A 13,787-nucleotide genomic window follows, 5' to 3' on the forward strand; every position below is an offset into this window, starting at 1 on the left:
GAGAAGCCACCACGGTGAGAAGCCCACGCACCGCAACAAAGAGTAGCCCCCGCTCGCCACAACTAGAGAAAGCCCGCACGCAGCAGTGAAGATCCAATGCAGCCAAAAATAAATAAATAAATAAATAATAAAAATAAATTAATTATTTAAAAAAAGAGTACCTGCTTCATTTCAAAATATGTCCAATATAATAATATTAAAGTAAAACATTTAACATGAGAATATGTTTTTTTAACATGTACATGTGTATATCTGAAAATCCATATAAAGATGGTCTGTGAGGATTCTCCTCAATCTGACAGAGTGGTAATTTCTGCAGGTAGAAAGGTTTGGAGCATGAGTTACTCAAAGTTGATCTTTGCATTTTATGCATTGTTTAAATATTTTACAAGGAGTGATTTCCCAGTATTGCAGTTATAAGTGATAAAAAATTAAATATAATTAGTAATTTATACATTGAATTGTTCTTAACTGGGTGTCTTAACTCTTCTTTTTTTTTAAGTATTTATTTTTTAGCTGCGTTGTTATTTTTTAGTTGTGGCACGTGAGATCTTTTGTTGCAGTGCGTGGGCTTCTCTCTAGTTGTGGCATGCGGGCACACGGGCTCATTAGTTGTGGCACGCGGGCTCCAGAGCACATGGGCTCAGTAGTTGCGGCGCGCAGGCTCTCTAGTTGCTCTAGTTGTGGTGCGCTGGCTTAGTTGCCCTGCGGCATGTGGGACCTTAGTTCCCCGACCAGAGATCGAACCGGTGTTGCCGCATTGCAGGACCGATTCTTAACCACTGGACCACCAGGGAATTCCCTATCTTAACTATTCTTAACTGTTAGTTATGGTAGTGATATGAATGCTACAAAGGAGGGCCAAAGTTTCAAAAATGGAGACTTTACATTTTAACTTTAGTATCATTTGTTTTTCATCCTATAATTATGCATGTATTGTGTTTATTAAAACACAACAATGAATAAAACCACCTTCATTTGGAAAATAAAATATTGATTCAAGGAAAAGTATAGTAGTTTCCTCTGGGAAGGAAACCTGCTTTTCATAGTATAATTTTGTGTGTTGTATAGGTATTGTTTTTTCAATATATTGAGTGGTCTTTACTTTTCATTCTTTTTTCTTTTAAATCTAAGAGCTAAAAAAATAAAAATAGGGACTTCCCTGGTGGCACAGTGGTTAAGAATCCACCTGCCAATGCAGGGGACACGGCTTCAAGCCGTGGTCCGGGAAGATCCCACATGCCGCGGAGCAACTAAGCCCGCGAGCCACAACTACTGAGCCCACGTGCCGCAACTACTGAAGCCCACACACCTAGAGCCGGTGCTCTGCAATAAGAGAAGCCACGGCAAGGAGAAGCCCGCGCACTGCAACAAAGAGTAGGCCCCGCCCGCCGCAACTAGAGAAAGCGTACGCACAGCAACAAAGACCCAACAAGCCAAAAAATATACAATAAAAATAAATAAATAAATAAAAATAAAAGTAAATGTAAGAGCTGATGCCATATAATAAATCTGTTTATGACCAAACCTGTTGATTAACTCAACTGATGGCGTTTTTAGGCTGAGCACATCACCCGTAAAAGAAATGGTAAATCAAGTTGAAGGCTATGCCTGCCAGCCCCAGCCTGATGCCACTCTTGCTGTCTTGTCTCCACAGATGACAGAAGGCAGGCACTGCCAGGTGCACCTCCTGGATGACAGGAGGTTGGAGCTGCTGGTTCAGGTAGGTGATGCCACACAGGGACAAGCCATCCTGGTTCCCTCTGTAGGCCCTGTGGCCTATGTTCAGCCTGCTTGCTTATCTGTGCCTCAGAGCCAGTGACACAGGATTGTTTGTGGGGATAAAGCTTCAAAGCCAGGAAACCTAGCTGTATTTAAGAGTAACTAGAGACTGGTGACAGGATTCAGAGATGCTTGGATTGCAATCTCAGCTTTGACACTCAGTAGCTGTGTGACCCTGGGCAAGTGACTTGACTTCGCTGAATCGCCTCTTGTTGGTAAACTGAAGACCATAATGCTTCCCTGAAAGGGTTTTTGTGAGCTGAGACTCTTCATTCTGCCACTTTCCTGTCACATGGCATGGTCCAAGTTAAATACCCAGTTTCAACAGCTGTGAACTGGGATTAAGATTGCCTAATATTCCTCTCAGAAATTATGGTTAAAATCATACTAGATTAATCCCAAGCTCCCAATCCTTCCCTCCCCCACCCTCCCCCTTGGCAGCCACAAGTCTATTCTCTATGTCTGCAAGTCAGTTTGGGAGCTTGGGAGCTTGGGATTAGCAGATACAAACTAGTAGATACAGGATGGATAAACAAGGTCCTACTGTATAGCACAGGGAACTATATTTAATATCCTGTGATAAACCATGGTGGAAAAGAATATTAAAAAAGCATATATATATATATATCTGTATATGTATAACTGAGTCAATTTGCTGTACAGTAGAAATTAACACAACATTGTAAATCAACTATACTTCAGTATAATTAAAAAAACATCAAACTAGATTATATATGTGAATGAAATCTCTGTAAAACACATGGGACTATATGAGTGATGATATCTTAATTATTGATGCTTCTCTCTTTATTCACCCAACACTCTGGACCCAGAATCTTAAAAAATCATGGAAGGGCCTGATGACAGCCACACCTAAAGCCGTGGCTAGAATTCCCTCCCTTCACCAAACCTAAATTCTTCTCCTTTCTGAGGCTGTGCCGAGCCCACTGTGTACAGGCTTCAATTAGAATGAAAATAGCACATCAACCATAGTTTCACCAGAGTAGACCTTTTGGTCTAGATTTCTATTTCTTTTCTTTTTTCTTTTCCTTTAACTTTTTTTCTTTCTTCTTTTTTTATCATGACTGTTCTTTCTTCTCCAACAACAAACATCCAACCCTCAAACTACCATAATGAGCCCTAAAATGTGTGGCTCAAAGTTCAAAAGAAGTCCACCTAGAATGCCTCCCTGCAAATCCCCCTTTCCTTCCCCAGTCTCTGCAAATCCACCGTCCGCTCTCACTCTGGACATTCTGGCTGATTCCAAACCATGCTTCTTCCCACCAGAGCCAGTGCTTCCCAAAAGCTCATAGACTAGATTCTTCCTCTAATGAGGTGCCCCGTAAGTACTGATGATGATGATCTGCACAATGGATACAATTACTCCATCCCTGGAGAGAAGTGAAAAGCTTAGTCTTTGGATTCAGAGCAGAACTGGGTTCAAATCTGGTCCTTAACTAACTGGAACATCAAGCAAGGTGCTTGACTGCTCTTAGCCTTTGTTGGCTCATCTATAAAATGGCAAGAACCCTACTTCATAGACTCATTGTAAGGATTAAAATGAAATAATGGGTAGAAGGAGTCCAGCACAATAAACAGTCACTATTATTATTATTGTGTTGTTGTTGTTGTTGTTAGTTCTCTCTGAGTCTTGAACCTTTGGGTCTTGAGCCTCTTCAGTTGACCGTCACCAAACCGAGTTATTCCTACAATCTAGGCGGTGTTTAATATTCTTTGTCTTGATCACTAGCACCATACTATATATAAAAGAGCATTTTTTCCAAAACACCAATGCATTAGTGAATACACTTTTACTTTAGAGGAAAAAATAAGGTGCTGGACGGAATTGCAAATATATCAAAATGATGGTCTCAGTGATGTTCCTGTTCCCATTTCCTCCCCTTCCCGACCCCTTAGAGAATGGTCTATAGTAGATTAAGCAGCAAAAGGGCACGGGCGCCCGAAAACAAACAAACAAAGGCTGCTTTAAACTGTTTGGGACAGAGGAAAGTGGTAGCAGTAAGAGAGAGAGAGGGGACCAAATTCTTTCTAATCATATTTTTATCTTAACAGCCCAAACTTTTATCAAGAGAGTTGCTGGACCTCGTGGCTTCGCATTTCAACCTGAAAGAAAAGGAGTATTTTGGAATCACATTTACAGATGACACGTAAGTGTTTTCATATTTTTACCTTTTGTCTGGGTTACCTATGTGCATAACTCTCAGTTGGCAAAAGCAGGGGCAGGGGAATGCTCCAAGAATTAGAATATGTCCTGCTTAGCTAAAGATTTTTTAATACAGGTTTTTCTTTAGAACTCTGGTAAAAGGAGAAGAAAGGGAATATTGATCATTCTAAGAACTCAGAACATTGTCCCAGGTGCCTTAGAAATTTGTTGCAATGAGTTTGTTATTCTTTTTTTTTTTTTTAATTTATTTATTTATTTATTTATTTATGGCTGTGTTGGGTCTTCGTTTCTGTGCGAGGGCTTTCTCTAGTTGTGGCGAGCGGGGGCCACTCCTCATCGCGGTGCGCGGGCCTCTCACTGTTGCGGCCTCTCGTTGCGGAGCACGGCTCCAGACGCGCAGGCTCAGTAGTTGTGGCTCACGGGCCTAGTTGCTCCGCGGCGTGTGGGATCTTCCCGGACCAGGGCTCGAACCCGTGTCCCCTGCATCGGCAGGCAGACTCTCAACCACTGCGCCACAAGGGAAGCCCGAGTTTGTTATTCTTGATGATAGTCTGTCTTCACATTTCTTTGAATGCAGTTGTGCTTGCTTATTTAGCTTACGTATCAGGGATAGAAATGCTAGTGTCATCTACTCATATCTTGAAACTGAATTAATGTTTGGATTTGGTGGCAAGAAAGTTTAAAGGCGATTTTGTGGCCCACCCAATAAATATGTATATACTTTAATGCTGGATGAAATTTCTAACTTCCACTTAGGCCCATTTTGTGAAACCCTCATTTTTTTTTCTTTTACTTACATTTTTAATGCTAACGTGGATATTGTGTATATTTTTAACAATTGAAATCCTCTCTGAAATGAGACAGGTATATACCAATGAATTCACAAGAATTTAAAGCTCCGTGTAAGCAAAGGTGTTTAGTCTTACCAGCTCTTTTCTGCATGTGTGTGTGTATGTGTGTGTGTGTGTGCTTTATGGCAGCCTGACTTGCCTACGTTATATGCAGCTTGATATATTAAATGATTTCTTCTCCTTTATGGGATAATTTGCAAAGAGCTCTTCAAATATTAAAATTCAAGAAAACGTGTTCCAGACACAAAATATATTGGCCAACCACCCAGCCAGCATTCTTTCCATAACTCTCTCAGTTTAAATGTTTTTCCATTCTTCATGTTAACCAGGCAGAAAATTACCTCAGGAAGGGGTTAATTTGTTTTTAACACTTTGTATCTGCTGATTACTTCCAGCCTTGGTGGGCTGCAAGCTTAGGACCTTCTGGAAATGCCAGTGGGCTCAGGACTTGGGCTGGGCAAAAAAAACAAACAAAAAAAACCAAACAAAAATAACCCAGACAGCTGAGTTGTCAGGAGACATAGCAAAACCTGAAAACTTTGATTTCAGACTCAAGATGTTTCCTGAATGGAGTTCAACAAAGCAGGAAAAAAGTGCACGCCACATCACCCACTTCATCCTGAATCATAAAATTATCTGTTCACTCAACAACGGTTTGAGACCTTGTCTGATCAGTCCTCTGCTGGATGAAATAGGAAACGCAGATGTCCATTGAGCACAGGCTCCAGCTGGAAAGACAAAACCAGTTCATGAGAATCAGTGATTAAACACACACATACAGGTTGAATCTGAATGTGACTGAAATCATAGCAAACAGCATTGACTTAAAACCATAAATACGGGATGGCTAAGTTATATGGTAAAAACCAAAAGTACACAAACACTACAATTTAGGGAAAGGTCACATAAAATAGAGGCTAAAATCATGAACATTAGAGTAATTTATCCATTCAACAGTTATTTCTTGAGTGCCACTAAATGCAAGGCATTTGTTCTAGCTTCCAGTAGAACAAGTAAATAAATAGATAAATGAGGGACTTCCCTGGTGGTCCAGTAGGTAAGACTCTGCACTCCCAATGCAGGGGGCCCGGGTTTGATCCCTGGCTGGGGAACTAGATCCCACATGCATGCCGCAACTAAAGAGTCCACATGCCACAACTAAGAGTCTGCATGCTGCAACTAAAAGGTCCTGCAGGCTGCAACTAAGACCCAGTGTAGCCAAAATAAATAAATAAATAAATATTTTTTTAAAAAAAAGATAAATGAGAAGATACCAGAAATGACAAGTGCTTTGAAGAACATGAAACAAGAGGCCATGATCAAGAAAACAGGGGTGGGGTGGTGCAGTTTTAGACAGGGTGGACCAGGATGGCTTCTAAAAGGTGATGTATAATAAAAAGCAAGAACCAGTTCTGCAGAAGTCGGGGCGGCTTTCCCAACTAATCTAATTTCTAACTAAAGCGGGTGGAAATACTCTCAGGTGAGAATAAACTTGACTTTGGTTTTTTGGGGTTTTTTTTGAGAACGAAAAAAAAAAAAGCCAGTATGTCTTCAATAGAGAGAGTAAGAGGAAAAGTGGTACAAGATAAAGGTTGAGAGGGAGGCAGGGTGGACATCATAGAAGCTTGGTAGCTATGAGATTTTAGACTTAATATCTCTGACACTCAGGTTTTCTCATCTGTACAGTGGGCATAATAATGGCACCAAAATAATAAGTACTATATAAGGTACATAATAGGGTCATAGTATTATACTATTAAACAGGTAGGGTATGCAGAGCCCACGCACACAACATCCTGTTGTTCGTAGTCATGGCAGGAAGGTGTGCTCTGAAGGAGGCTGAAGGAGGACTTGGGTGGGAAGCCACACAGGAGGGTAATTGGGAGGGCACTTAGACCTTAGGTAGTGGGGAGGGGAGCCGGCATTCCAGGGAAAAGTCATTTTGTGCACCAGTGCATGGACATGGTCATGAACACAGTACATCTGCCCAGTGGCTAGGAAACTGGCCTGAGCGTGGATTAAGATATAAGAAGGACAAACGCACAGGTGAGCCCGGAGAGTCATGTAGATGCAGAAGGCACACGAAGGCCCCTGAAGGATGTTCTGCAGGGGAGTGACATGATTAATGACTGTGGTCTTGCAAATGTCCCAGGCTGTAAGGTTCACGGTAGGCTGGAAAAGAGTCCTGGCCACATGGCAGGCTTTTGGGAAAGCTCCAAACCCAGGTGAACGTAACCAGAGGGGGCATACATCAAGTGTTCAGACTGTAGGACCTTCTCTTCAGAAAGTAAGGAATACATAATATGAATGATTTCCTTTCCTGACTTGGGCCGCTTTCCCCATCGTGTGCCTTGGGATGATTTCTTTCTAAATACTCTGTTGGAAGAAGAATGTCTCACTGAAGTCCCTCCTCTAGCTGTCTTCTTTAGTGACATCGGTCAATGCTTATAGCCTTTCCAAGAAGCCTGGCTCCAAAATGTCCTTCGTGCACTCCCCTGCAAATGACAGCAGAGTCTGTTTTTGAATTATGATCAGTTTAGAAGGTGTCTTCTGGCTCTAGCTGTGTTTATTTTTAGAAGAAGTATGAGCTGGGCTCTTGGAGGGGGGAGTGGGAATTGGCCATTTCCACCTTTCTGGGGAACAGGTCTGGAAAATTGCTTCTGTCAAAGGGTGTCTCCTTGGAATGTCTTGGTCACAGGCTTAGTTCTTTTTCTTGTCTGGTAAATATTTTTGGAAAGTATTTTCTTTCGGCACTCCCCTTCCCCCGCCCCCATAAAACCACTTAGTCGGATCCCTCCCAGGATGCTGTCTGAATTGCATTTTCCAGCCTAGATGCCACATCAGCTCTTTGCCTTTGGTGAACTTCTCCAAATAGAGTAAGGCAAAGCAGAGGGGACATTTTGTCAATGAAACTAGCCACTGTCTGTATCCTACTCCACGGGCCAAGAAGAGAAATGGAAAAATGGAATCATGTGGTTACATGATAAAAGTAGTGATGGTGACCAACAAAAACAAACTGGTGGTCCTATTAGAGGGAGGGGACAGAATTCCTAAGCTCACGCCCACGTGTCTTCTGGTGTTCTGTGTGCAGGGCGAGCCTTTACCCCTAGAGGGCAGTCACGACCCTCCTAAGGCAGCACTCTGTTCCCCATAATGGTTCCCACTTGACATTTTTTTCCTTTCCTTGTTTTGAAAGGATTTGCTGGATGAGCTTTGTTTATTCAGAAATAACAAATAGGTTTCACAACACAATTGGGATTTTTGATCAGCGTTCCATCCAGTGGGCCTGAGATGATCGACCTTTGACTGATACAATTCTAGCCAAAAAGGACGCTTGCTTCATAGTGGGCTAACACAGCTGATAGAGGTGAATGTGTAAATTCAACTGTCTTTTTGAGGTATTGATTAGATCTGTCCCATTTGCTGATGGAAAAACTTGAGAAAAGTAGGTTATAAGGAATAAGTGCTTTTTGATCTCATTTTACTCTCAAAGGCTAGAAAACAGCATGTTAACCTGGAATATATCTCAATGATAGAGTTAACGGTAATTTTCACATTTTTGTTCTTCTAACTTCATCCTGTTGGTGAAATTATGGGTAGATTTTTAAAAATCTAATTTCTAACTTTTATTTTCTAAAAACTTATTTTTGTATTACTTTTACATGAATATCTTCTTATAAAAACACTTAATATCATAGTTGAAACTGCTGTCTTTTGATTGTAGCAATTTGCTCTGTATCCCTCCAGAAGTGTATCTAAGAATTCTAAGAATTTTCGTTAATATATAATAGTATTTGAGTGTCTTCTGTGGTTAATATAACTGATTTATGCTCTACATGTTATTATACAACTTGCTGCATTCTTGGACATCATTTCACACAAGTTCATGTAAATATACATTATGCTTCTTAAATGATGCCACATCTTCCTAAGTAAAAGCAAAAAAGATAATTCAAAATTAGTCTCATTTTCTCTAAGAAAACTTTTGAATACTATAAATACTTAATGTATTTCAGACATACATTTGAGCATCTGTGAAATTGGGGTATGTCTTCAAATCAGTGCCATCCTAAACTTGATCAAATACAGTGTAAGAATCTTTTAACTTCTAGTCCCCTATCCTTATATATTTTTTACCCACAAAAGCAGTAATTCTATGAACCTTTCCTTATGTCACTTATATCAACTTATTTATCTTGATAATATTCCTACAAGGAAAGCTAGAGACAGTTATCGGAAGTCTCATCTAATAATTACAGAAATAAAGACACACTTTTTTCCTATGTTGAAACTAGTAAGTGACAAAATAAAAAATAAATTTTAAAAAAGACTGGTAAATGACAGAAATCAAGCCAAAAGTTATTATAAAAGCTGATTCAGAAGGAGGAGCTTCAAGATGGCGGAAGAGTAAGACGTGGAGATGACCTTCCTCCCCACAAATACATCAGAAATACATCTACATGTGGAACAGCTCCTTCAGAACACCTACTGAACGCTGGCAGAAGACCTCAGACCTCCCCAAAGGCAAGAAACTCCCCACATACCTGGGTAGGGCAAAAGAAAAAAGAAAAAACAGAGACAAAAGAATAGGGACGGGACCTGCACCAGTGGGAGGGAGCTGTAAAGGAGGAAAGGTTTCCACACACTAGGAAGCCCCTTCACGGGCAGAGATGGGGGGTGGCGGCAGGGAAGCTTCAAAGCCACGGAGGAGAGCGCAGCCACAGGGGTGCGGAGGGCAAAGCGGAGAGATTCCCGCACAGAGGCTCGGCGCTGAGCAGCACTCACCAGCCCGAGAGGCTTGTCTGCTCAGCCGCCAGGGTGGGCGGGGCTGGGAGCTGAGGCTCGGGCTTCGGTCGGATCCCAGGGAGAGGACTGGGGTTGGCGGCGTGAACACAGCCTGAAGGGGCTAGTGCGCCACAGCTAGCCGGGTGGGAGTCCGGGAAAAGGTCTGGAGCTGCCGAACAGGCAAGAGACTTTTTCTTGCCTCTTTGTTTCCTGGTGCGTGAGGGGAGGGGATTCAGAGCGCCGCCTAAACGAGCTCCAGAGACGGGCGCGAGCCGCGGCTATCAGCGCGGACCCCAGAGACGGGCATGAGATGCTAAGGCTGCTGCTGCCGCCACCAAGAAGCCTGTGTGCGAGCACAGGTCACTCTCCACACCTCCCCTCCCGGGAGCCGGTGCAGCCCACCACTGCCAGGATCCTGTGATCCGGGGACAACTTCCCCGGGAGAACGCACGGTGCGCCTCAGGCTGGTGCAACGTCATGCCGGCCTCTGCCACCGCAGGCTCGCCCCGCATCCGTACCCCTCCCTCCCCCCGGCCTGAGTGAGCCAGAGCCCCCAACTCAGCTGCTCCTTTAACCCCGTCCTGTGTGAGCGAAGAACAGACGCCCTCAGGCGATCTACAGGCAGAGGCAGGTCCAAATCCAAAGCTGAACCCCGGGAGCTGTGCGAACAAAGAAGAGAAAGGGAAATTTCTCCCAGCAGCCTCAGGAGCAGTGGATTAAATCTCCACAATCAACTGGATGTGCCTGCATCTGTGGAATACCTGAACAGAAAACGAATCACCCCAAATTGAGGAGGTGGACTTTGGGAGCAAAGATATATATATATTTTTTCCCTTTTTCTCTTTTTGTGAGTGTGTATGTGTATACTTCTGTGTGTGATTTTGTCTGTATACTTTTGCTTTTACCATTTGTCCTAGGGTTCTGTCTGTCCGTTTTTTTTGTTTTTTTTTTTAATTTTTTTTCTTAATAATTTATTTTTAATTTTAATAACTATTTTATTTTATCTTACCTTCTTTCTTTCTTTCTTTCTTTCTTTCTATTTTTTTCTCCCTTTTATTCTGAGCCATGTGGATGAAAGGCTCTTGGTGCTCCAGCCAGGCGTCAGGGCTGTGCCTCTCAGGTGGGAGAGCCAACTTCAGGACACTGGTCCACAAGAGACCTCCCAGCGCCACATAATATCAAACGGCGAAAATCTCCCAGAGATCTCCATCTCAACGCCAAGACCCAGCTCCACTCAATGACCAGCAAGCTACAGTGCTGGACACCCTATGCCAAACAACTAGCAAGACATGAACACAACCCCACCCATTAGCAGAGAGGCTGCCTAAGATCATAATAAGGCCACAGACACCCCAAAGCACACCACCAGACGTGGACCTGCCTACCAGAAAGACAAGATCCAGCCTCATCCACCAGAACACAGGCACTAGTCCCCTCCACCAGGAAGCCTACACAACCCACTGAACCAACCTTAGCCACTGGGGACAGACACCAAAAACAACGGGAACTACGAACCTGCAGCCTGCTAAAAGGAGACCCCAAACACAGCAAGTTAAGCAAAATGAGAAGACAGAGAAACACACAGCAGATGAAGCAGCAAGGTAAAAACCCACCAGACCAAGCAAATGAAGAGGAAATAGGCAGTCTACCTGAAAAAGAATTCAGAATAATGATAGTAAAGATGATCCAAAATCTTGGAAATAGAATGGAGAAAATACAAGAAATGTTTAACAAGGACCTAGAAGAACTAAAGAGCAAACAAACAATGAAGAACAAAACAATAAATGAAATTAAAACTTCTCTAGAAGGAATGAATAGCAGAATAACTGAGGCAGAAGAACGGATAAGTGACCTGGAAGATAAAATAGTGGAAATAACTACTGCAGAGCAGAATAAAGAAAAAAGAATGAAAAGAATTGAGGACAGTCTCAGAGACCTCTTGGACAACATTAAACGCACCAACATTCGAATTATAGGGTTCACAGAAGAAGAAGAGGAAAAGAAAGGGATTGAGAAAATATTTGAAGAGATTAAAGTTGAAAACTTCCCTAATATGGGAAAGGAAATAGTTAATCAAGTCCAGGAAGTGAAGAGAGTCCCACACAGGATAAATCCAAGGAGAAACACGCCAAGACACATATTAATCAAACTATCAAAAATTAAATACAAAGAAAAAATATTAAAAGCAGCAAGGGAAAAACAACAAATAACATACAAGGGAATCCCCATAAGGTTAACACCTGATCTTTCAGCAGAAACTCTGCAAGCCAGAAGGGAGTGGCAGGACATATTTAAAGTGATGAAGGAGAAAAACCTACAACCAAGATTACTCTACCCAGCAAGGATCTCATTCAGATTCGACAGAGAAATTAAAACCTTTACAGATAAGCAAAAGCTAAGAGAATTCAGCACCACCAAACCAGCTTTACAACAAATGCTAAAGGAACTCCTCTAGGCAGGAAACACAGAGAAGGAAAAGACCTACAATAACAAACCCAAAACAATTAAGAAAATGGCAATAAGAACATACATATCGATAATTACCTTAAATGTAAATGGATTAAATGCTCCAACCAAAAGACATAGACTGGCTGAATGGATACAAAAACAAGACCCGTATATATGCTGTCTACAAGAGACCCACTTCAGACCTAGGGACACATACAGAAGGAAAGTGAGGGGATGGAAAAAGATATTCCATACAAATGGAAATCAGAAGAAAGCTGGGGTAGCAATTCTCATATCAGGCAAAATAGACTTTAAAACAAAGACTATTACAAGAGACAAAGAAGGACACTACATAATGATCAAGGGATCAATCCAAGAAGAAGATATAACAATTGTAAATATTTATGCACCCAACATAGGAGCACCTCGATACCTAAGGCAAATGCTTACAGCCATAAAAGGGGAAATTGACAGTAACACAATCATAGTAGGGGACTTTAACACCCCACTTTCACTAATGGACAGATCATCCAAAATGAAAATAAATAAGGAAACACAAGCTTTAAATGATACATTAAACAAGATGGACTTAATTGATATTTATAGGACATTCCACCCAAAAACAACAGAATACACTTTCTTCTCAAGTGTTCATGGAACATTCTCCAGGATAGATGATATCTGGGGTCACATATCAAGCCTTGGTAAATTTAAGAAAATTGAAATCGTATCAAGTATCTTTTCTGAGCACAACACTATGAGACTAGATATCAATTACAGGAAAAGATCTGTAAAAAATACAAAGACATGGAGGCTAAACAATACACTACTTAATAATCAAGAGATCACTGAAGAAATCAAAGAGGAAACCAAAAAATACCTAGAAACAAATGACAATGAAAACACGATCACCCAAAATCTATGCGCTGCAGCAAAAGCAGTTCTAAGAGGGAAGTTTATAGCAATCCAATCCTACCTTAAGAAACAAGAAACATCTCAAATAAACAACCTAACCTTACACCTAAAGCAATTAGAGAAAGAAGAACAAAAAAGCCCCAAAGTTAGCAGAAGGAAAGAAATCATAAAGATCAGATCAGAAATAAATGAAAAAGAAATGAAGGAAACAATAGCAAATATCAATAAAACTAACAGCTGGTTCTTTGAGAAGATAAACAAAATTGATAAACCATTAGCCAGACTCATCAAGAAAAAAAGGGAGAAGACTCAAATCAATAGAATTAGAAATGAAAAAGGAGAAGTAACAACTGACACTGCAGAAATACAAGGATCATGAGAGATTACTACAAGCAACTCTATGCCAATAAAATGGACAACCTGGAAGAAATGGACAAATTCTTAGAAAAGCACAACCTTCCAAGACTGAACAGGAAGAAATAGAAAATATGAACAGACCAATCACAAGCACTGAAATTGAGACTGTGATTAAAAATCATCCAACAGACAAAAAGCCCAGGACCAGATGGCTTCACAGGTGAATTCTATCAAACATTTAGAGAAGAGCTAACACCCATCCTTCTCAAACTCTTCCAAGATATAGCAGAGGGAGGAACACTCCCAAACTCATTGTACGAGGCCACCATCACCCTGATACCAAAACCGGACAAAGATGTCACAAAGAAAGAAAACTACAGGCCAATATCACTGATGAACATAGATGCAAAAATTCTCAACAAAATACTAGCAAACAGAATCCAACAGCACATTAAAAGGATCAT

General features: G+C 41.4%; 1 protein-coding gene across 4 annotated transcripts in view; it reads left to right on the forward strand.

Moving 5' to 3' along the window:
- The window catches only part of FRMD4B (FERM domain containing 4B), a 347,769-nt gene that overhangs the window by 218,581 nt on the left and 115,401 nt on the right, over positions 1-13,787 (forward strand). For all 4 annotated transcript variants that reach the window (XM_082346172.1, XM_082346169.1, XM_082346170.1 and 1 more), the window contains 2 exons: positions 1,658-1,723; positions 3,856-3,950. In XM_082346172.1, the coding sequence (XP_082202298.1) occupies positions 1,658-1,723; positions 3,856-3,950 (161 nt within the window). The remainder of the gene's footprint in view (positions 1-1,657; positions 1,724-3,855; positions 3,951-13,787) is intronic.

Source organism: Balaenoptera borealis (genome assembly GCF_965194805.1).
Source record: "Balaenoptera borealis genome assembly, chromosome: 12".
In the NCBI taxonomy this organism is placed as follows: Eukaryota; Metazoa; Chordata; class Mammalia; order Artiodactyla; family Balaenopteridae; genus Balaenoptera; species Balaenoptera borealis.